At 40.6% G+C, this 24,023-nt stretch overlaps 1 protein-coding gene across 1 annotated transcript in view; it reads right to left on the bottom strand.

Annotated features, from left to right (window-relative positions):
• Nucleotides 1–24,023, bottom strand: part of pot1 (protection of telomeres 1 homolog) — a 48,357-nt gene that overhangs the window by 8,474 nt on the left and 15,860 nt on the right. Inside the window, exons 7-10 of the mRNA XM_070907693.1 lie at nucleotides 21,434–21,560; nucleotides 19,311–19,441; nucleotides 18,857–19,150; nucleotides 16,274–16,429 (exon numbers count right to left, since the gene is read on the bottom strand). Coding sequence (XP_070763794.1) covers nucleotides 16,274–16,429; nucleotides 18,857–19,150; nucleotides 19,311–19,441; nucleotides 21,434–21,560 — 708 coding nt within the window. The remainder of the gene's footprint in view (nucleotides 1–16,273; nucleotides 16,430–18,856; nucleotides 19,151–19,310; nucleotides 19,442–21,433; nucleotides 21,561–24,023) is intronic.

The following is a 24,023-nucleotide window of genomic DNA, read 5'->3' as shown; positions in this document are numbered from 1 at the left end:
GAGGCCTATCTTGTGTCAGGAAGAGTAGATGTTGCACTGGTGACAACTGAAGGGGTATAAATAAATAAATAAATTGTAAGTTTGTGAAAAGTCTCGGTAACGGACTAACTGGCCTCTTGGGGGCAGCAGAACAAGCTGTAAACACAACATCTGACATTTTATCGGCTGATAAAGTAGTCGTGACTTCCACATCAAGCGAACACGGAGCAACATGATCATGGAGGGTTTGCGTCCACCTGATGAGTGTAAGTCCAGTGTTCACTCCCCTCTTAGAGAAAAGAAATATCTGGCTCTTTAGCTGTTAGATGTTCCACTTTCTTCACCAGCTGGTCTCTAACTCGAACCTTAAGGAATTTCTAATACTGTGTTCCTCCTTGTATGTAAACGGCCATGTGGATCAAATTTAACTAATCTGATCCGACGCCTCTTGAGTTAACTCAGTGTAAACTTATCAAACAGCAGATGGCGATGTTGCACCAGACTTACAGTCAGCGTGGTGACAGTGATTCAGAGGCTGCTCAAAGGACTTGGTTTGGAGGCTTTTGTCATTTTTGGTTTTTGTTTTTTTTCCTCTCAGCTTTCCATCACGATGAGCCTGCAGCTGACAATCTTCCTCAATCTCATCATCAACAAACGCTTCGGTGAAGTGTCAGAGGGTTTCACTCTGTTCAGACATTTCACTGAAGCCTTTATAGTGTTTTTACATGGCAGGGTTTGGCCAATATGAGACCCAGATACACACACACACATATATATGTGCGTATGTATGACCTTTAATTGCATATATATATACACCTTTAATTGCATATATACATATATACACATATATACACACACACACACACATATATATATACACACCTTTAATGCAATTAAAGGTCATATATACACACATATTTAATTGCATTATAGCTGGAGAGCAGAAGAAAGACTCAGAAAGTGAATCCTCTTTAAGCTGCGGCTTCCTTTAAATCCATTTTCTCCGTATACTGAGTGAAGTTTGAGTTAGTGTCAGGGTGGATTAACAGCTGATCTCCTGAGGCCTCTCCTCCTCTGAAGATCCACATGAAGAGCTGAGAGATGAACTGGGAGGACTGGAGAGCTGGAAGCAGGGAAGCATTTTATTATCTGGAATTATTATTCTTTCATCTAGAATTATGTCCACGTAACCGCCGCTTATGTGAATTCAAAGAAATCAAAAAATGAAATTCACCTTGTTTTACTTCCTCTGTGTCGTGATCTGAGAAGAGGATGTTTAATGAGATCAAGAAAAAATCATTTGTATTGACGAAAGACTAAAACAATGAAACGATGAGCATGAACATTTATAAAAACACGCCAAGATCGTTGATGTTTTTCAGCCGTAAGGAGAAAAATGACAGCACAGGTAGTTTGTTCAAACTCTCAAAACGTCTGTTTTCGTACCAACAAGCAATTACTTGTGTGAATAATGACCAAGAAAGGTGTGTTTCAAAACAAAAATGAGTACATACAAGAGTACATATATTAGCTGTAGCTAGCAGTACTGAGGACTAACCAACTGTGTGTGTGGCGTGTTGATATGACAGCTTAGACTCTAAATGATGGTTTGACATATAGTTTCCTTGACTGCTGCTAACATCCGGCTTCCTCCCAACAGTCAACGTTGGTGCGTTTTAATTATGTAGGCGAACTTTTCAGAACCTCGTTTGAGAGGTTGTATGTGGCTTGTTTTGTAAGGAAATGACAAACAGCCTTTGTCACTTAGATATGAAGACCTTGAGATACGAAGGTTCTCAAGGTTAAGTTCAGACTGAAGAAGCAGCAGAAGAAGAAGAATTACTTCATTGATTCTTTTTTCACTCCATTTTTCTTACAATTTTGAACACATATGCCCGAAACATAGCGGCGCCCCTCGAGCTAGGGGTTCAGTGCCTTGCTCAGTGCCCAGGAGGTGAACTGGCTTCTGCAGCTACCAGTCCACACTCCCCAGTTCCCAAGCCAACTCCACACTGACTGAGCTGCTGCTGCCCGCCTGAATGCAAAGCGAATTTTGGTTTGGGTGCAAAGAGACGCAGATTCTCGATAAAGACATTTTTCAACTGAAGTGAAAAATTCACACTAATCCCAAAAAGGGGAGAAAATGACGAAAAATTAATCTCCAGAGTGATGCCGAGGGAAACCTTTTGGAATTATCATGAATTATCTTGCCATCATTTGGAAACATACCTGCCTTCATCGACTATTTAATCCCATCAAAAGACTGGATGATTTAAAATACCTTCTTTTAGGGGTAATCTGATTAGTAACCTCTTTATCTTAATTTGAATAAAAATTGGTTTCCATTAAGTTAAATTCAGGCCAGAAGAAGCTCTCTCAGCTCTTTTTCTTTGGGTGTATGTTTTAGTTTTAGTTCATCAGCAGCACTTTCTAAGTACGTAAGAAAACATGGAATCATTATTTAGACCATGTAAATCCCACTGTGGCAGGAAGCAAACAATGAGACCAAACAGACAGTGTATTTGTTCGCAGAATCCCAGACTTTGCCCGGGTTTTATTTCATCTCCGGAGACCTGGATGTTTAGCAGAATGAGACAGAAGAAAACAACTGCGAGTACTCGGGAGTCTGGCTATGTTTTCTCAGAGCTACATGAGAGTTTAGCAGAATTTACCACAGTTTGTGTTTTTCTGAAACAGGTGTGGAGAGAGCTGAGAGAGTGACTAATTCTGGGAGACAATGAAAAAACACCAGCAGACAGACGGCAGGGCAAATAAAGGAGGTGCCATGTGGCGTCGGCTGTGATTCGGCCCCGTCAGGCTCCCTGTCTGCATTCACATATTAAATCCTCTGTCGCGGTCCTGAAGGGCCAGGTGTGATTATAATGAGCAGACATTCAGCTGAGAGAAGCAGCACTAACTTTAGACCAGAACATGACTCATCTGATCAGAGGACCAAGGTCACAGTGCGTCCAAAAGTACAGTAGCTTACTGAGACGGTTTTGTAAATGAAAGTTGGCGCTGCAAGTTCTTACAACACCTTCTGACGGTGACAGAACTTGTATGCTTTCATTGTCATTCGTCTTTTTTCAGTTGTTTTTTTGTATCCTGATTTACGTGAGCACAGCTTGGAGAATGATTTAAACCTCTCTTTGTTCCTTTGGAAAGTAGATATGATAAAAGAGACAGAATGGACTTCCAGGTGTCCCCGTAAAGACAATAGCAGATTCCCAGGTGTCCCCATAAAGATGATAAAAGACTCTCAGATATCCTCTAAAACAGGCTGCATTTGGTTACATTCCAGCATAAAACACATTAAAATTTTGAATTTTATCTCCATTTCAATTAATGTTTTTGTATGGTTATTAGACTTGGGAACTGCTTATTCTTTATCATAACACATTTACTGATTTAAACCAAATTTAGACCAGTTTTATGCTCTATTTTATTTAGGCAAAGTCTCTCTAAAGCTGCTTGTTGAATATTTTGTGGCTTCTTTTGTTCAATGAAAATAGGGTTTTGTTTTATTTCTCAAAGTAAGGATTTATGTGAGAGCCAATATGAGTGTAACTGAACAAGAGCCAGTGTATACTGTTTTAAATTAAAGGACCAGGTATCAGCGGCTAAAAAACTCAGGTATCATATTGGCACTCATTTGTAATTTGCAACTGTAGGTGAGACACAACATCAGTGAGACAGACGTATTTCATCAAAACAAAGCAAAACTACAGAAGCTATATTATAGCATGGAGTTAGTATTATCAAGAAAGAGACATTTTCTCTACTTTCTGTGTGAGGTAGCGAAAATGAAGACAATTTAAAGTCTTCATTAGAACAAGATTACCTGAGAATATTTCCTATTTAAAGGAAATAAAAACCCAGGAGAAAAGAGAAAATCACCTCATGGCTCAGTCATTACTACAACAGTTGGCATGGCAACCAACAGCAGGAAAATCGGCGGTATCGTTAGAGCTTTGTGACCGGCTTTTTGGGCTCTTTGACCAATCAGATCATTCAGCTGAGACCACACTTAGTATAATGGCCACATTATCACCATCAGCATGTGCACAGGGGGTGTTCAGGGACCGTAGGACACACTGGTCCAAAGCTCTGAGAGCGATCGGCCTGTCTGACAGAAAATGGCTCCCTGCAGCTTCTCCTGCAAACAAACCATTTTCTTTTTAAAGAGGCTGGGGGACCAGAGAGGAGCAGCCTGTGGCGGCTTCTGTAAGTACTTGATCTGTATGAAAACTAAACACTCCACTGTCCGCCCACCGCCAGACAGCCAAGACGCCGCTGCCGCTGTCTCATGGTATTAGTGCTGCTCGGCTGCTCAGTAAAAAGGGATTCCTTAAAATTCAAAAGATTGCTTTGGGCTTCCACGGCTTCTCGTCAAGCCGAGGCTCAATAAAGCAGCCAAAAAACTTGTGCCCTCGCTGAGAAGAAGAAACTATTCATTTCACACTGGCTTCTTTATGGAGCAGCAGGAGATGGGCTTTCAAAGCCAGACAGATAGAGCCTAACTCGACAGCGGGGCTCTTTGTGCTGGGAAATCAACTCGACGGGGAGCAGGGGATTTGACCAACCCAAGAACACCTAATTTCAGATTAAATACCTCGACTACATTTTAGTTATTTAAATAAGATAATCAATGACAGGACGTGAAGACTATTTTCATTGGTGAATAATCTGTTAATCAAGTTTCAATTCATTCACTCACTATTGGAGTCCAGCAGATATAGAAAATATCAGGAAATGTCAGAGATATGTTCAAGGTCATGTGTCTATTACAGCCCACCGGGAAATTGATCTGAATCACACACGTTTTAATGCATCTCAACTTGTTACCAGATTACGGCTTAAACAATCACTTCACTCATAATTATGAGTGATCTTTGCTCTGTGATGTTTGATTTGATTGTTTTCATTGAAGTTCAATTCACAATTCTTTAAAAAAGTAATTCAAGTCTCCTGTTATGTGTTTATGTTCACATATCCTCATCAGATGTTTTAGCTACACTACTGGTAAGCGTTAAGAAAAGCTACGCCCCCCCCCCCCCCCCCCCCACATTCACAGGAGAAAGTTTCACTTTAAGGACTTCTTGTCCTTGTTGGTTTAAAAGTTGAGCTTCAAAATTAATTCTAGGCCTTGAATTGAACTGAATTGGATCCCTGAAAAGTTCAACTTTAAAGCCGACATAGACGAGAAGCCCTTAAAGTGCTGAGAAATGTGGAAAACCCTGAAAAAAGAATTGACCTTGTGGTGAGACTGTTTTGTTGACTGCTCTAGTTCAAAACCAGACTTCAAAGCTCGTCACCAGTATGCCGTTTGTTCTGTCCAACACTTTCATATTGTGAAAGGGGTCACTAGCAGGACTGCAAACAAACATCTGATCAGAGACAAAATCCATGAAATTCATTGAGTTAAATGAAAAAGTTAAGAGTTGGTACTCTAAACTGGGGAAGACTGCTTTCTAATATGCACCTTACTACTGAGAAGAACTGCAAGACAGTCATTCCTATAAAACTTACAAAATATTGTGACTGCTTTGTGTGACTGTCTTGTTGTGATGTCGTATTTATATAATTTGTTCTAAGGGCTCTTTTGTAAAAGAGATCTCAATGAGACTTCCTGATCAAATAAAGCTGTTTGAGTAGGATTCACTGTTTATTCATCGATACTCAACGTGACTAAACCACTAGTTTATTTACTGTATTCTCTGGAAGAGTGTTCAGAGAGGATCTTTGCGCCTCTCAGTTTTTCTGGGTCCTTATCTCTCATCATGAATAAAAGGAGGAGGAGGTTGAGGCGAGGCCGACGTGGAGTCAAACGGCTGCCAGGGAAGTCCTGTCCCTCACAACGGTAAAAACGAATACATTACTCAAACTGGCGAGAAGACTTGGATCGTTTTACTCTACATGAACATAACATTCATTTTTATGATCAAAAGGTTGATAATGAGCCAAAAGAATTGACAGTCGGAGAATCGGACAAAAGAAAAGGCTGGAAAATAAAAGCTGTTTTAAAATTCCTCAGATTATTCATTACACCCACTCACACGGAGATAAATCTGTCCGAAGCTGTATTATCTAAATAAATGATGTGTACACGAGATGAAGCTCGGCTCAGACGAGAGCTGTGTAATGAAGCGTCAGTGTGAATGTGGATCTGAACTCTCGGTTGTTTGAGTGATGCTCTGCTGGCTTCTCAAGCGCCAGGAGAAGCAGCATTTCTGTTGCAGTCGGTGGTTTTAGGAGGAGATTTGAGCCTGCGGGCCAACATGAAGTCTCATTTTCCTCAGAGCTGTGTTCACTAAACAGGAAACAGTGTGGGAGTAAAGAGCGCGCTGCATTAGCGCACGACCCCCCAAAAACATTCAATGACATGGAAATGTGCACTCGGTCGACCGTGAGTGCTAAAAACGAGATAATGAGCGGAAGCCGTCGGAGCTGAACACAGACTGAGGAGATCACGATGACAATGTGAGCACAACAATCAATGGCTCAAACTTTCCTCACAATATTTCAGGATGTGGCCATTAAAGAAAACAAAAGTTATGAAATACAACAGCTGAATCCAAACATCCCCCTTCATCCTTGACTGAGGATCTTCACATTGTACATGGCAACATTTTTTCTTTCTCATTTGGATGAAAACTAACCTTTGCCCGACTATTTCTGCAGATTACAGAGGAATCCGGTATTTCATTCATGTGTTGCGCTCTGAAGTGACGCTTGACGAGTTGAACTGAAACCTTTACACTGACAATGAAAGCAGAGATGTCCGGATAACTTGGCGGGTGGCAGTCGCCCCCTCCGACAGATAAAGACAGCCTGTGTGAATATGGAAGTTGTTCATCCTCAAAGCGCTAGTGTGGGATAAAAACATTTAATTAAAAGAAATGCCTTACTTAATAAAAATCTGAAACAGCAACAATGACACTATAAAAGCAGGAATGTCAGCCTGGAAACATAAGAGAGTACCATGCTAGCATGAGATATTTGTGGTGGCTTGGTGTGTTTTTAACTTGATTTCAACAGTGAGCAGCTAAAGTCACCAACGTCATCAGAATTGATCCTCTGGGAACCTTCAATACCTGTCGCAAATTTCAAAACAATCCATCCAATATTTATCAAGACATTTCACTCAAAATCAAACATGTCAACCTCATGGTGGCGATAAAGAAAAAATGAGGGGATCACCAGAATGATTAAGATTCATCCCCTGGGAGCCATGAATGTCTGATATATGAAATATTTCGGTCTGGACCGAAGTGGTGGCCGACCGACCAACATTGCCATCCATAGAGTCATGCCACTAGCACCACTAAAAAGAAGGAACTAAATGCATGAGTTTGTGTTGTGTCAAAGACCAAAGTGCTGTCTGTATGAAGCAGATTCATAGATATTCCTGAACGCCCACAATAACTCTGACAATGGTGTTTAAAATCTGTTCAAAGGAAACAACAGACACTTCGTGAGTGAGCTGGAGGGACGAGGACTCAGACAGCAGAAAGGTGCAGGTTCAGCGGGAAGAGAAAACGAGGTAACCAGCTAAACACCTGTGCTGCAAATTCTGCTGAGGCAGAGAGAGAAGGACTGCAGGGGGGAGAGAGGGGAAGATAAATTGATACATGAAGAATGGTAGAGTCAGGAGAAACAGAAAATAAGAGATGGTGAAATGGACGGGGAAGAGACAGGAGGAGTGAGAGAGACAGTGTGGGTGAGAATAATGGCGAGTGACTCTGAGGCTGGAAACAGGCGAGAAGGAGAAGACAAGAAAATACAAGTTCATCAGAGTTTAGTTAAAGATCTGATGTTGCTGAATTCAGCTCTCAGGACTGGAGGGACTGTCAGGGCTCATTTGCTATTTCTGAATTCAACCATCAAGAAAAGTCTGGTTATAATCCGAAACTCCTCTAAATGAAGCTCAAAGGCCCATTTACGCGATACTGTACTCTCTGTATTAACACTGAGTGAAATGACTCACTGTTATGTGAAAGGATCGTTTGCAGTGTTGAACCCACAGAGAACTATCAGCAAGTCTACACCTTCGGAGAAAAGATTATTCGGGTCACCAAAAACAGAAGAGAGTAGAGTAAAATGCAGGAAATATTTTTAAGTAACTGTCCATCACTCTAGTCCAGACTGAAATATCTTAACAGCTATTGCATGGATTTCAATTAAAGTGTGTACAGACACGCATGGTCCCATTATTATTCTAGTAAACGGGGGGGGGGGGAAACTTGGGTAGTAGTTAAGTTAAATCTGCTTCATCAGGACATTCATCATCTCAAATGTAACCGTCAATGCAAAAGTGTACATAGAAACTAGCACCACACAGGGCACTATAATCTACATGCTCTTCATCTCCTTGTGCATACAGAGTTGAGTGTTTCTGCTGATAAAGATGGTGTAGGAGTGACAGACTGACAGTTACATGTGACATTTTGTTGCTTTGATTACGTCTGCAGAGAGTGTCTTCCTTTCTTAAACAAGTACCATTCAAATAAATGTTTCATCATCTGTGCGTGTCTGTTTCTGGGATAATCAATGATGGAGGAGGCAACACACACTAACTACAGCACTCCTCCTCCTCCTCCTCCTCCTTCCTCGCTCTCTTGTCCTCAGCTTCTCTTTTCATCATAATGGTCTCCTTTCACTCCTAATGGCCTTCTTCTCACAGAAACGCCTCAGTCGATTTCACACAATATCACTGATGATTCACCAGAGGAGCTGGTAATTGGGGGAAATATTCCTGTTCAAACACTTCCTTAGTGGAAAGGCTCACAGTGTGTGTCACACTGTGTGAGTGTGATGTGAATTGACTGACAGGTGTTAAAAAAAATCCAATCAAAAAAGACATGTTACCCATGACACGTCATTCTGAGTTTTACTTACGGGCCTTGTAACGTTTTAAATGGATTCCTCTTCACCATTTCGAGCTCAGATTAGCGTTTGTGTGACTGTGTGGATCCTCCTGTCAGCCAAATGTGATCACATGTCTCCGAACAGATCGGTGCTATTTTGAGACAAGAGCTTAGTAAGTGGAATGACCTAAAGTAAAACGAACATTTTAAAACCACAAAGAAGAGCACTGATATACTTCTCTACTGACAGTAGAGGCACTTCTGTACGTATTATAGCCACAAGACTTTCACCAAAACACGTTGGATAAGAGATTGTGAAATTGTGAAATGAGGACAGGTAACTTGCTGTAGAAAAATGTACCAAGCAACACAGTGTCCAAAAGTATGTCAACCACAAAACGTCTAGTTTTATGTACAGCACTGTGCCCTACACGCAGGCCACGTGCCTTGTATCATATAATCCGGATCAAGGCTCCGATTGAATTTAGTTGCAAATACACTCGCCGTCTTCGTTTTGACGGCTTGTATATTACTAGCCGGGACACTGAGTTTGTCCTGGGTTCCAATACGGAGCAGTAGCTGTAGCTGTAGGCTGCCCCGGATTATTGTCGATGATTTCACCGGTTATCGCTGACATCTGACATCAGCGTCCATGACGGGAGGGCCACGCGGCTCCTCCGTAGCAGTCACCCGGTCATCAAGGGCAGCAGTCACCACCCAAATATTCTGGCAGGCATTTGTTTGAGTTTCAAGCGTTCTTTTCAAACAGCAAATGTCATTATTTATTTGCTCCGTTCTACCTAGAAGCGCCGAAACATCAATGTGATAGAATGAGACAGGAGGGAGCTCTTCCAGGTAGTGCGAGATGAATCTTGGTATATCCTCTCCACACTCATTTAGCACTTTAAGGCACATCTTTACGTCGTTAATATCCTTTTGTGCACCTTTGTGAGAGACACAGCGTTGAGAGATTTGAGGACAAACCTCAAACAGAGTCTTCTTTGAGGACTCTATTCGCTCAGAGCTGAAACTGTGTGTCACCAGCAAAACACTTTCATCGTGACTCAGGGGTCTCATCTTGATCACAATAAAGTTCAGTAGTTCATCTCCCACTATCTCTTTACCATCATCAGTTCTGAATATCTCCGGTTTCATTCGAGAAAACACACCACCGCATCAGGCACCATGCCACCAGGTCTTTTCCTGTGACAAAAAGCATTCATTTAAGTCAATGAAGTAATTTACTGATCTTCAATGTATTTTCCAATGTCCAAACCCTGGAAAAGATCACAATCACAGTTTATTGTGGCACTGTGGGTACCAAGAGGACATTTCTGGTCAAACTGATGAGACAAACTACACAGAGTTTACACAATGTGAGCAAAAATACTTCCTGACAACACTTGTGACTGTTTTCTATTAAGGAGAAACAACATAATCTAAAATTAAACTTATCTTAATTTAATTTTTACACCTCAGCTGAGTTTTCACACACCTGACATCTGTCTTCTTCTCATGCGGAAATAAAGTCTCTCACTTCCAACAAATGGTGCCTGTATTTCATAATGTTCAGGTTTTGTCTCTCTGTTGTTATCTATGTCTGAGTTCACACTCAGCGGATCAGGATACAGGTTAACAACTATAAATACACCGGCGTGATCACAGGCCATGAACACGGATGACATACTGGGATACAACACATCTGAACGTGGATGAGGATGTACTGTACACACTGGATGTACAATAGCTCATGGACCACAGTGAAGGACAGCGGACTCTGCTGCGTTTACCATGACAGACCTCTCACACAGCTGATCAGTCCAGCAAGACCAGATCCTGGATCCTGAGGTCTTAAGTCTGAGAGAGTCATTTCAAATTATTTCTAAAGCTGAAAATGACAAGTTTGTCCCGGAGGGTTACAAAAACAAGTGGAGTCTGTACAACAGTCTTTGGTGTAATTTGTTTTTTTGTTTAGGGGGGCAGGCAGAGTGAAGTCTCACAAATAATTAGATAATCAGATGTGTGATAGATCAAACCCTATAAAACATCATTATACAACTCCAAAAACCCCATCCCAACCGTGACACTCCAAAACCTGGTCTTGTCTGCGATACTCTTAGATTAACTTAGATTGTTGTACTGTTCAGCTTATTTGTTCTTTATTTCCAACATTATCTGTAAACGCGTGGAATATTGCGGTTTTGCAACACATCATAAACCGGTAGCAATAATAGTTGATGATAATCATGATACAGATCACAAACAGAAACAATCAGAAACTGATGAAGCTAATTACCAAGTGCTGACGTATTGCAATTATCCACAGAAGACGTCTTCGCCTCACTGAAATTAGTCTGCAGGTATTTCTGATGATTTGTAAAAAGCAGTATAGCGCTGAGCCTACAACTGATCCATGGCTGAAAGTGTACAACGGCAGGTGCGTTCCATTTCCTGCCCACTTCACCTCATGCGACGTATGCTGTTACGTAATACAAAGGGCTGAGGGCAAGTGAACGAGGAGATGTGGAACTACTAATGACACACAGCGAATGACCACTTCATGCTGCCGCCTCGTCCTCAGTCGTCTCGTCTGTTACATCATTAAACAGAAACCCATTTCATTGATCAAACAAAGTTTTTCCCATCGCAAAGATGAACAACCTGCTTGGTTTCATGTGAATATCTTGACTTGGTGTGGAAATACTCTTATCCTAAAGACCAATTTCAAAACCATAATACTAAAGTGTGCTTTAAATGTGTACTGCAGTACTACACAGAAAACTCTCCTCCAGCTGAGGCTTCAGTAGAGGTCATGATATATTTTGCTCCACTTATATAATTTCAGAACTACATTTAAACCAGTGACCTCCAGATGATCTCATTCAACACATAATTTCAAACTCATTATCTCCACTGTTGTTTTAAGTTAAATAACGTGTTGATGAAGTGTATTTATAGCATTTAGATGTGGTTAAAGATATTCTGTGTAATGAACCGGCTCGGGTTGATTGCGAAGAGCTCTAACGCCTCCAGGGTCGAGTGTAGATGTGCGCCGCTAGGACAGAATGGAGAGCTGCTCACAGTAAAACAGAAAAATAGACCCTGCTTAACCTCAGAGATTCAACATTTAACCGACTCTGGAACAACATCTGACAGATGATCACTTCATACATAATCACTAAAATTAATGAGAAGAAATTCACTTCACTTAGGCAAACAATTGGTAAATAAAGCAAATATTAAAGAATAACAGTCATTTTCTATCACCATCAAAAGCGTAAACTCACTGATGAGTTCTCCACAGGAAGAGGAAGCTCCCACTGTTCTGAACAACTTCAAAACATTAAACTGAGCTATTAAATACTAAATAAGAAACACTTAAATCCCCCCAGTTTTCTTATTGGTTTTGGCGATTTGGGTTGCAAACAGACACACACACACACACACACACACACACACACACACACACACACACACACACACACACACACACACAGATATGATGAACTAGGGCTATAGAAACATTTTTATGACATTCATCAGCTTCAGTCAAGGTCTGCCGGGACATGCAGAGATGATTTTTAAAGAAATGATTACCCTGGAAAATATCACTCTTTTTGCAGGATTTTCTTAGCAAGAAATTAAGTTTGAGATTCAACATCTCAAACTCTGATCTTCAGTTTTTCAGCATTCACTGTCCTCCAGTTTTCATTTGTCTGAGGGGTTTTATGGCAGCATCTTCAGAGGACTGACCTGAGGTTATTATTGCTGGCAGGAAGGAAAATCCAAGGCATGTATTTCAGTGTTTTGGGGGAAAGGTTCTTATTCTTAAGGTTATTTTCATTTCATTCATTTAATTGTAATGTTAAGATGATTTTACACTCTGCTTACTTCACTTGATCTCAAAACGATGTCGTAACACAGCTGATTTGTGAGCTGCCACTAAAGCATGAAAAGTTGTTTGTTGTTAATGAGGTTTCAAGAAGGTGAACACTTACACACAGGCGCGCGCACACACACACACACACACACACACACACACACACAATAAAAATGCCAGATAATATCCATCTTAGGTACACCAAACCGCCAGAGCTCAAACATCTGAGGTCTCGTGGCTTTAAAGATCTGAGGCTGTTTTAAACTTTGAAAGTGTTAAAATCAAGGTTATAATACAAGACACGTTCTTCTACAAGCAAACACAGGAGAGAAATCTCTGAATCTCTGTTGTGGCCCTCCACACGACTCTAGTATAAGAGATGTATTAGAGTAAGTAAAGAAACAACAGAAAGGCACTGAAACTACCCAGAGGTCAATGCAAACATATTCAGAGTCCTGTGTGTAAAGTCAAACAGCAGCTGAGGCTGTGTGGGATAAGCTCTGCAGCAGGAGGTCAGGGAATGTGGTTTCCACAGCTATAATCAGTGATTTCTCCCGTTAGAACGGAGTTATTTGTGATTATTACAGGGTGAACATCCTCGTAGGGAAACAGTGAAAAGGACAAATGAGCTCCCGGTTTCCTGCCGGCTCTCCCCTGTCGCCTCAGCCACCGTACAGTTCCACAGGCCTCTCAATACTGATTACCAATGTATAAAAACAAAAAGGACAAAGACCTCAGGGTGCTGAAACACCAACAACAACCCCAAAACGTAAGAGAAAGGCATTCACAGCTGTGATTGCCAGAACTATTATGCATAATACTCTATAATTTGAAGAAAGAGGAGAGGGCCTTTTTAAAGACAGTTATTTGATGAACTGATGCATGTAACAAAATCATTCTAACCGTTCGTTGTCTTTATCCAAGTTGACATCGGAAAGCAATTTTCATCTTTTTCAGTCATATGTTCTGTAAAAAAAAAGTGTTCATATCGGACAATATATACCCATCGGTCGACAAAATCGGGTTCTACCTAAGATATGTAAAGATATGGTATGGTAGATATGAACATCTGCCTGTGGGGTTAACACTTTAGCAAGAGACAAAAAACTTGTAGAATAAAAAGAACAAAAGGGGTCATATGAAGGGATGTAAACTGTAGAAGTCTGTGTGGACTTTAAATGCGTCTGTTAAACGTGACAGACCGGCAAAAAGCTTGAGAAATGCCTTATAAACTGGTGTCAGTGTGAATTGTCCGAAAATGATGCATTCAGGGTCTGACGTGTTCAACAGAGCTTCGTAATAAACCTGCAACCACAACTACACAACAGTGTGTGAGTCTGTGTGTGTTTGTGTGGTTTGTCTTGTAATTCAATGTGACTTTGCGACCGAAACAATGTAATTTATGTCTCAGAGATCTGAATAAAGATGGATGTGCTTCTCCGCGTCAGTCAGTCGGTCAGTCAGTCAGTCAGTCAGTCAGTCAGTCAGTAAGACACACACACACACACACACACACACACACACACACACACACACACACTTCACAGCAGACTGAGAGAAATCATTGTAAAAAAGACTTGTGTGGATTTGTCCGGTGTTACATCCAATCTAACAAGCTGAAAGCTGAATGAATGTCTCTCTCTCTCTCTCTCTCTCTCTCTCTCTCTCTCTCACACTCACACACTCACACACTCACACACACACACACACACACACACACACACACACACACACACACACACACACACACACTTCACAGCAGACTGAGAGAAATCATTGTAAAAAAGACTTGTGTGGATTTGTCCGGTGTTACATCCAATCTAACAAGCTGAAAGCTGAATGAATGTCTCTCTCTCTCTCTCTCTCTCTCTCTCACACACCTCTCTCTCACTCTCTCTCACTCACACACACACACACACACACACACACACACACACACACACACACACACACACACACACACACACACACACAGTTTATTAAAAGACTGTTAATTGTGAACAACAACATGCTCACTCTTTGTGATTCACCACAGGTGCTAAATGACAACAATATCAAACATAAACGTAAAGCAAAACTCCTTCATGTGTAGTAAAGAAGAACAGGTCTAATGAGTGTCAGAGCTCCACAGCTGTATGTTAATGAATCCCTGTCTGCAGCGCTGATAAGAACAGCTGAGAAGCAAAGAGGATCAAAGCTGCAGTTCTACTTTCCAGAGAGAGAGAGAGAGAGAGAGAGATAGATAGAGAGAGAGAGACAGAGACAGAGAGAGAGAGAGAGAGAGAGAGAGGGAGAGGGAGAGAGAGACAGAGAGACAGAGAGAGACAGAGAGAGAGACAGAGAGAGAGAGAGAGAGAGAGAGAGACAGAGAGAGAGAGAGAGAGAGAGAGAGAGAGAGAGAGAGAGAGAGAGATGGAAATGAGCGAACTGAGATCTCAGATTGCATCCTTTTTAAAAATTCACAGTGATTATTGTGAAGTGCGATCTGAGTTGAGCCTGAGGCGCTCCGAGCTGCAGAGAACAAACTGCTTTGTTTGGCAGAACAGAGTGAGATACATGTTTAACATAAAGATGGAGGTCAATGCTGCACTATACAGTAAGGAAGAAAGTCAAGGATACAGATTTCTCAGTCACAACACAGGAGTCTACCTTTCTGTCAAGTTACAGTTTCGAGGGCAACATTTGCTGCCAAACATTAATGAATAATTGTGGGAAATGTAAACTGAGTATTGATCCTAACGCTGTTACGATACCTGAGTTTCAGTATTGATACCAAAAAGATATTATTTGATACCGTACTTTGAGGAATATAAACACGTTTTCTAAAAGAAAGCTGTAAAAGTGTTTTGCATTAATAAAATATATTAAACTCATAGAAACAAGCCTTTGAACATTTATGTAACTCTGACTCCAAGAGCCACCATCCATCATTCCTGCTGCTTCAAACAAACGCTGCTGAGTTCCTGACTGATTTCTTTTCCACCTGATAAATCTGTAGCAGGTTTTACATCAGGAACAATCCTTCAGTCTTATTCAGTAATCTGAGAAAAGCTCAGCACACACACGACCTGTTTGACTGAGGCTGGGCGCTTTCTTTCTCCAATACTTTGTATTGCTTTCATTTCATTTGTTTGTTTGTACAAAGTTTATTTACAGGCTTATGGCATATTTCATATACAGTATTTTTATGTTAAAAAAAATCAGCAAATTCTGAATGAACCACAAGAACAATGGGGGGAAGTTCAGAGGAGAAACTATAGTTTGTCATCGCTGCTGCTTTTTCTCTTGAGTTCTTAATGAAGATTGTTGTGGTGTCGTTTAGGGATTATTCGGCCCTGATCATAGTGTGTACCACTATGTCTGGAAGAAGTAACTTCTGCTGATTCCAGAAGTATGTGTGGGACACCGGTGGGTTCAGATTTGACTGAGTTGTGATGCAAGATGGGTCAAAAAGGTGCTGGGATCATAATGATTATAATTTGAACCTTCAGCTGTCGTGTGGGGGCAAAACACTTTCAGGGTTTTGTTTGTGACAGTGAGCTCTAACCTTCAGCTGCCTGGCGAACTCCACGTGGTTGTCGTAGACGAGGATGTTAGCGATGAGGTTCTCTCTCTCTGTAGAGAAGGAGGACGGCCCCTCTGTGACGTTCGGCTCAACTATCACCTTCAGCAGAGTGTGAGAACACCTGGTCCCGTCCCACACCTGAAAAAAAAGACATGACATAGATTATGTTACTACAGACGCTTTTATCCACACCACCCACCCCTGACCAGCAAACACTTCACTTTGAGACCAGCTCGGTATAAAGTCTTTTGAAGAACGTGGTCTGAGGATAGAGGGTCTCATATGTTGCATAGATCATAAAACCCCCCGACAAAAAATCCGTGATTTTGGGACAAACTTGGTTTAATTTTGGAAAAGTTCCCTGGAAAATCGGCACCATGAAGGACAATTCATTTCTATTTTGATACTACGATACACTTAAATGACAATAGCTGTGTTATAGCTTTGGAGTCCCAAAGAGATTCAGTTTACGGTGACATAAAACAGAGACAAGCATCCTCACGTACAATAGGAGAAGCTGGAACCAGACAATCTTTGGTGTTTATGATTGAAACAATTAGCTGATCTTTATTCTTTAAGCTGTAAGACTGTTAAATCAAAACTATGCTGTGAATAGACTGTAATATTTAATCATACACATCTGAAGAAGTTCACCACACACGATGACCTCCGGTGCTTGAGGAAAGTAAAATCTATTCTTCGTCTAACAACCTTTTATGATTTGGAAAACATCCTCTCCTGGTTGTATGTGTCGTTGCGTAACAGCAGGCAGCACGCTCAGAGCAGCTTTAGAAATCAGTGAGAGCAGGCTGGCAGCAGACCAGCACTCACTGCCAAATCCTGCTCAAATTTATCTCCTCTATCAGCCTCACTGGCAGGAAACCAGCCACCACTTACAGCCTCATTTCTGTTCTGAAAACTGAGGTGGCAGGTAAAACAGCTCAGGACCACGATAAAATACATTAGACCTCCTCCCAATGAGGCCACCTGACTGTAAAGTTGATTTACTACAAGACAGATGAAGACTGTCAAGTCAATTTTATTTACACAGCTCAATATCACAAATCACAATTTACCTCAGGGGGCTTTACAATCTGTACAGCATACAACACCCTCTGAACTCAAATGAGGAAAACACCTCCATTATTCTAAAGGGAGAATTACAATATGAACTACTTAAGCAGGTTTAAAAAAAGAACTGTGGATGGACGAACAAGGAGGAACAAGACAGCTACACAGCTTCCTAACAAGATGTCACATTAACATCGACAAGAAATAAAAACAAGGTAGTAAGAAATGGATATAAGCTGACAGTAAACAGCCTCCAGGGAAGCTTCCTGGTGACTGTGATGCTTCAGTGTGAACACTTAGAGATTTTGTGTTGTGTATTAGCAGGAAAGATCACACAATGGGTAAACTTCACTGGTTATTATCATTAGTCTGTGATGTTTATATATATATATATATATATATATATATATATATATATAAAAACACACTTATGGGCCTTAAAGCTAAATAGAAAGTGAGCTCACACTGTTTTTGTAGTCACTATGCGTGTATGTCATCCAGGTTGCTGCTCACAATGCTTTGACTCCACAGCTGTGACACCCAGCAGTCGTTACGCTTGAAAATGACAGTGAGGGATATCAGGGGTTCAGTGCCCATTAGAAGTAGTATAGGAACCTAGACTGAAGGTTTCTGATTGAAAGAAGAAGAATCACTGGACCAAATTTAGTGGTTCTAGTTCATCAGAAAGTGCCACAAAATCAGGGCACTCAAATGGGATAAGGAAGGTAGTCAAACCCCTGCAGGGAGGCCCACAATTTACAACGTCACAATTATACATGTTAAACTGATTGAGCCATTTGCCTCTACTTTATCTAACTTTTAAAAACGGTTTGCTTTTGATTAATTATCAATCAATCCATCACCTGCTGAGTTAAATTAGACACATCCTGAGGTGCCTCATCTTTTCTATTAATGTAGTTACTGGATGACAGATGCCTCAGTCATTAAATGGCCTTTAATGTGTGATGTAGTGTAAACTGAAGCTCAATAAGCCTAATGTTATTTCATAAAAATGTAATAAATGAAAAAATATCCTGTGACATGAGTGGAAGCGCTCTTTGTTTCAGGTGAGGGGGGTGGGGGGGCACCTTCACTATGAAACCTATGGAAATGGGGTTAATATAGTACATAATAAATAATATTCAACTTACACAAGTGTGATGTGGAAACTTGAAGCCGTCAGTTGCACAAACACATTTGCATATTCACTGATGTTGGAATTTTTAATGAGCTAGGAGGAGTAGATGCCTTTTTAAAGGATTTTAATGTGGAAATTATACTTTTTGTATTGTGACATTGTGTAAAACCCAATGAAATAAACTGTATCGCAATTACAAAGAAAGTGTAACTGGGGGTCACATCTCTGACCAATAAAAACATTCTCTAACACACTGACACTGTCATCAACCTGAAATCCACACGTAGAAATGCACCATAGTAGTAACTGAACTTGCTAAGTATATCAGTAGTTCACCATGTGTGTAACTTTCTCACCCTCAGCAGGGTGCAGGTGGTGTCGATGGGAGCTTTGGCCAGCAGCTGGCAGGTCAGATCGAAGTACGCTTTGGGCTGAACGGCAGACAGAGAGATTGCGGGAACCGGGGGGAGGACAGCCTGGCTGGCGGCCCAGGATCGCAGCTCCTCCACGGTCCGACGGTCCTCCTGGTCGAAGTGGAAGGAGCGGCTGGAGGTCCGCGGCTCCATGGCTCCGCCCACCGCCCCGTCAAACGCCACCACAGAGAAACCGAAGGTGTTGACCAGCGTGATGGAGTCATTGAAGAACTGAGTCTGTGTAGAGAAACATGGAATCATTCATCACTGATTGATTTAAGTTACATATTCTCAGTTTAAGAACAATACTGGCAGTTTTGGATGTAACTTCCTGACTTCAAAATGTAAATGTAAAAATCGGGCAACTAAAAGAACCAGTCTGTAAACTGGGCTGGACCTTGACTCTGTGCATGCGGACAATATCACCGATTTGAAAGATTTTGGGATGGTCGTCCAGCTTCTCACAGAAGATGGTACAGCCGATCTTCTGGTTGGACTGATCGATAATCTTCAGGCTGGAGCAGAAGTCTGTGGAAAGAAAACTTCCCGTGGTCAGATCATTGAGAGACGAACCAAAAGCCAAGGACTGCAAACAGTTCAGATGCTCTCAATAGAATCCTTGCATATTTTGTTGATAGTAAAGGAGCACATAAAACAAAACTTTAGGAATATGATGAAGGGGAGGCATCTTTTAATTATGCATGATGATTATTGCTGGTGGAAAAAAAAAGAAAGAAGGTACACATTCACACTTTAAAGTCTTTCCTCTGACTTTCTAATCCTGCTTTGGGATACAAACCCACGTGAATGATATTAAACTTAATGTCAAGTCAACAGCACGAGTTGACCAAAGTGTACAATTTTCAAGACAAGGTTAAAAATCAGCCGTGTAATAAAAAGCAACACAGATGTAGTTGGAAGAAACAGGAGGATTTAACATACTCGCATACATAACATAGATATTATATTCGTTGAGTCTTGGGGGCCATAAATAAAATGACTTTAGAAAGTTACCAGCCATCCAATTTGTGATCTTTTTAGACTTTTTCACTGCTGGAAATCCCTCTTCTGCTTCATGTGCATCTATCTGACAGGATTTGATCTGTGTGAATATGACTGTGTACCTTAGTGTGGCGTGTGTGTGTGTGTGTGTGTGTGTGTGTGTGTGTGTGTGTGTGTGTGTGTATATGTATGAGTGTTCCTCTAGTGTCTGATCAGATGGATTTTTCTAATATCTTTGTTTACTCTAAAAGACGCCTGAAGGATCCACAAAGAAGATGAGTCTGGACAGTTTCCAGCCTAGATGTTTCTTTCTCTTTATTATCCCTTCCATAACACACACACACACACACACACACTTCATCATCCTGTGTTGCATGGCTACAGGCCAACTCAGACTAAACGGCCTGGTGTTTATTGTCTTGTCATCATTTCCACCGCCCTTCTTTCGTAATTCTGCCGTCTGAGTGCTAGCCTACGCCTGCTGTTTCTGCACTTCATGATGATATCAGCTGCAGTGTGTTAACGTGGAAATGAAGTAAATGACTAAAAATTGTTCCAGAGGTTCAGTGGATTAGATTAATGCAGCTTCCTGTGTGATGTTGACAAGTACTGAAGCTTTTAAAGCCTGAGCAGCCTGTTCAAACCCAGACGTCCATTATTAGACTATCAACACATAAGCTGAAAATATATTTTGCCATGCCACTCGTCTCCACGTCCCTCCACACCTTTCTGAGTGTGTTATGAGAATAATCAGAGACATTTCCATCCAAACAAACTGTGTATGTGCTCTTACTCTGCACTGATCCAGCTTTAATCACATCATGAAAGACCTTCTCTTCTTTTCTGTCTGTCAGCTCATTTCTGTCTCAGAGGAGGCGGTTTATGTTTCCGTTTACCAAAAACTATCAATCTTTCTTACAATTTTAAACACGTCTGCCGAGCATCTTAGCGTCTCTGTCCGTGGTGCTGAAAGGGAACTTTTTTTTTCATTTCACTCTGTCTGGTTTCAAACAGTAACTTCTATTTACCTTTCTAGGACAGAGTTGTCACACTTTTACTAACCCAGAAACTTCAGGTCAGAATTTTTGAATGGATATAAAAAGAAAAGTTTTTTTCTCATTACTTTGACTGAGACATAACGATTGATGGCAGTGTTAGTTGGTCTTTCTTGTCTTTACTTTGGTTCAGACTAAAACATCTATATTGGAATAATGACATTCCAGTCAGCTGTAGTTTGTGTTTGATTCTAATCAGAAAATGTTAGCATGCTAACATGCTAAACTAAGATGGTGGACATGGTAAACATTCCTGCTAAAGGATGTTAGCACTGGGAGTGTGAGCATGTCAGCATGCTGTTGTTAGCATTCTTCTTCTAGTTCGAAGCACCTCTGTGACTAAGTACAACCACACAGAGCCGCTAGCATGGCTGTAGACTCTGTCTTTTTACAGTTAGGCTTTTCTTCCAGGCTGCTTTAGAAACACACAGGTACAAAACTGTTTCCCCATCTTTTGACTGACCTGTGCCGCGGCTCTTGAACGGCTGTTTGAAGAAGACCACCACTCCGTACACGTTGACTATAGAGCCAGCCTTCAGGTCGCCCAGTTTGACGTACGTGTATTTTTGAGCCTTGGTCGTCCTGGAAACCTGAGGGGATACCAACGCCAATGTTAACACCACTATGTTAGCCTGTTCACATGCATTACATTTATTTGGCAGAAGCTATTGACCAAAGCTTCTCACACACTTGCTGAGAGGTAGGTGTGTGGAAAGACACTGTGGGGTTCAGTGTGAGATATTCTTGAGATATTTAAAACGGGTAAAACGGTCTGTCCGTCAAACTGCTGCAATTTGACAACATCCGGTAACATGTATTAAGATACTGAGAAGAGGAGGCAGAATACGGGAGGTGGTTTTACAGATTTACAGTAGCTTATGTGTTAAATTCTAATGTCTGTTTATATTTACATAATTTCTGCTACATTAATTCAGGTGTGGCCTCTCTGTGCATATTATTACCTCAATAATCATTATTTAAAACACATTGTCACAGCAGGAGCCCAACTGCCTTCTTCTTGCTTCATTTGCTGCTTTAAACTAAAGATGAAGCTCCTGCATGTGTTCCATAATAAATGTGTTTTAATGTGAAGGCCACATGAAGTGTTGATAATGCTAGCCACATTATTTTTCAATGAGTGAGAAAGCATGGATGCAATCTTAAGACTTTTTAAGTAGGTAATCAAATATTTTTGTGGGGGAAAAAAACAAATCAAAGACCAATTATTATTCAAAGCAGAGTCATTTAAAATATCTTCAGATATGTGTGGAGGGGATGTTTATATTAAAAATAGATTTAGACATTTTTCAGCACTCTTGTTTGGAATACAGTTAAAAACACAGCATGTTTGAAACGGATTGTCTCCGACAGAGTGTGATGAAGGACCACAGGTCACAAAACAACAAGGGCAGCAAATAATAAACCTTTTACTGGAGTAAAAAAAAGAATCCATCTGACAGAACTGATGTTTGAAACAATGAATAATAATCATGTTTTCTGAGATTGACGGGTTTTGTAATCTTGGTCTGTAATCTCGTAATCAAACGTCATTTCTGCTAAATGTTAAAAGCTTAGGAGACAGATCAGAGCAACCGATAGTTTCCAACTTCCTCAATCTCTTTCAATGTTTCCTCAGTCAGATGTGATTTTCAGAGGAGAATAATAAAGATCTGAAAAATTAGCATATGCTCAACAAACAGAAAACCAGACAGAGATAGTCTGTCCAACATTTATTTATACCAGTATTTGTTCTACAGTACAGATCAAAAGCTTTTAAATGGAGTCCTTAAACTTTGATCACAGGCTTCTGAAAATATTTTATCTCTTTTATGTATTTTTACTCTGTGTTACTCTGTCTGTTGTAACTGTTAATTTACTCTGTTTTAAAAACGTTTATCAGAGCTCCACCTCACTATTACGGTTTCATTCATCTGACATTTGCCTAAAATTCTATTTCCCGTGGTTGTAAAGCAGTTTGAATCTATGTTTTATTATATTATTATATCTTTAACAGTGGCAGCAGATTATCTCTGCAGTGTTAGAGCTGACTTCTATATTCGTTTTCGTGTGTCTCTGCAGGCTGACAGTCAGATGGGCTTTCATCATGAAAGTCTGACGTTATTTTTGCAACTTTGCTTTACATTCACTGAGAAGCAGAACTGTTTCATTTTATCCCTCAAAAACTGTCTGTCCCTGTACAACACTCGACATTTGGGATGAGCCATCATGCTGTTAAGTTTGCATTTCACTCAGAAAGTGGAGGCTAGTTAGCATAGCTTTATAACTTCACCACCAATTCCCACTAGATGTTTCCATTCATGTTATTTCAACACCTGCTGAGTCATTGGAAGCGTTCTCACACTCAATGCTGAGTTCCTCCTGCATTATAAAAGTCTAGCTAGCGTTTGCTGTCTCTCTTTCGTGGGTCCCACTGCGGTCACTGCAGAAATATAAATATAATATAAATAATCACAATGGTGAAGTCAAAACAAACACCAAGGAGATCCTAGCATCCTATTTGGCTTTTAAGGGCTTTCATAACTTACATGTAGGCGTATCCAAGCAACTTGTCACCAAAACTGGCAAATTAATGTACAATCGAATTTCAGATTTAAGGTAGTCTAAGAGCGTTTATATCAATGTATGTATAAAATATGTTTTGCAGTTGTTCAAGCACAATTTCAGTCTCAGTTCTGTGTCATCATGTTAAACTGCTTAAATTCTGCCCTTTGGACACTTTAGTTTGGATTCTATTTTTGTCAGACCACAATAAAACTCAATTCGACACAATTCTATGCACAAACCTGACTTTTTCTAAAACTATGATTGTCGTAATGGGTTATGAAAAGAAGTTGTAATGTTATGATGACAAGAAAAAAGGTTGAAATGCTAAAACCTTGTTTCAGGTTTCTCATAATTTTAAGACTCAAAATATTTAAACTTTACTTCCAAAATGTCAGATTATATTTCCCTCGTGGACTTAATACCACGTTCTGAAAAGTTCCTCAGCTTCCACTTGTTCCTGCAGAGTTTTGCCCACGTCTTTCTACGTG

This window comes from Enoplosus armatus, chromosome 6 (assembly GCF_043641665.1).
Source record: "Enoplosus armatus isolate fEnoArm2 chromosome 6, fEnoArm2.hap1, whole genome shotgun sequence".
NCBI classification, from domain to species: Eukaryota; Metazoa; Chordata; class Actinopteri; order Centrarchiformes; family Enoplosidae; genus Enoplosus; species Enoplosus armatus.
The sequence above is the reverse complement of the archived record's forward strand: the minus strand, read 5'-3'. Positions and strand labels throughout refer to the sequence as shown.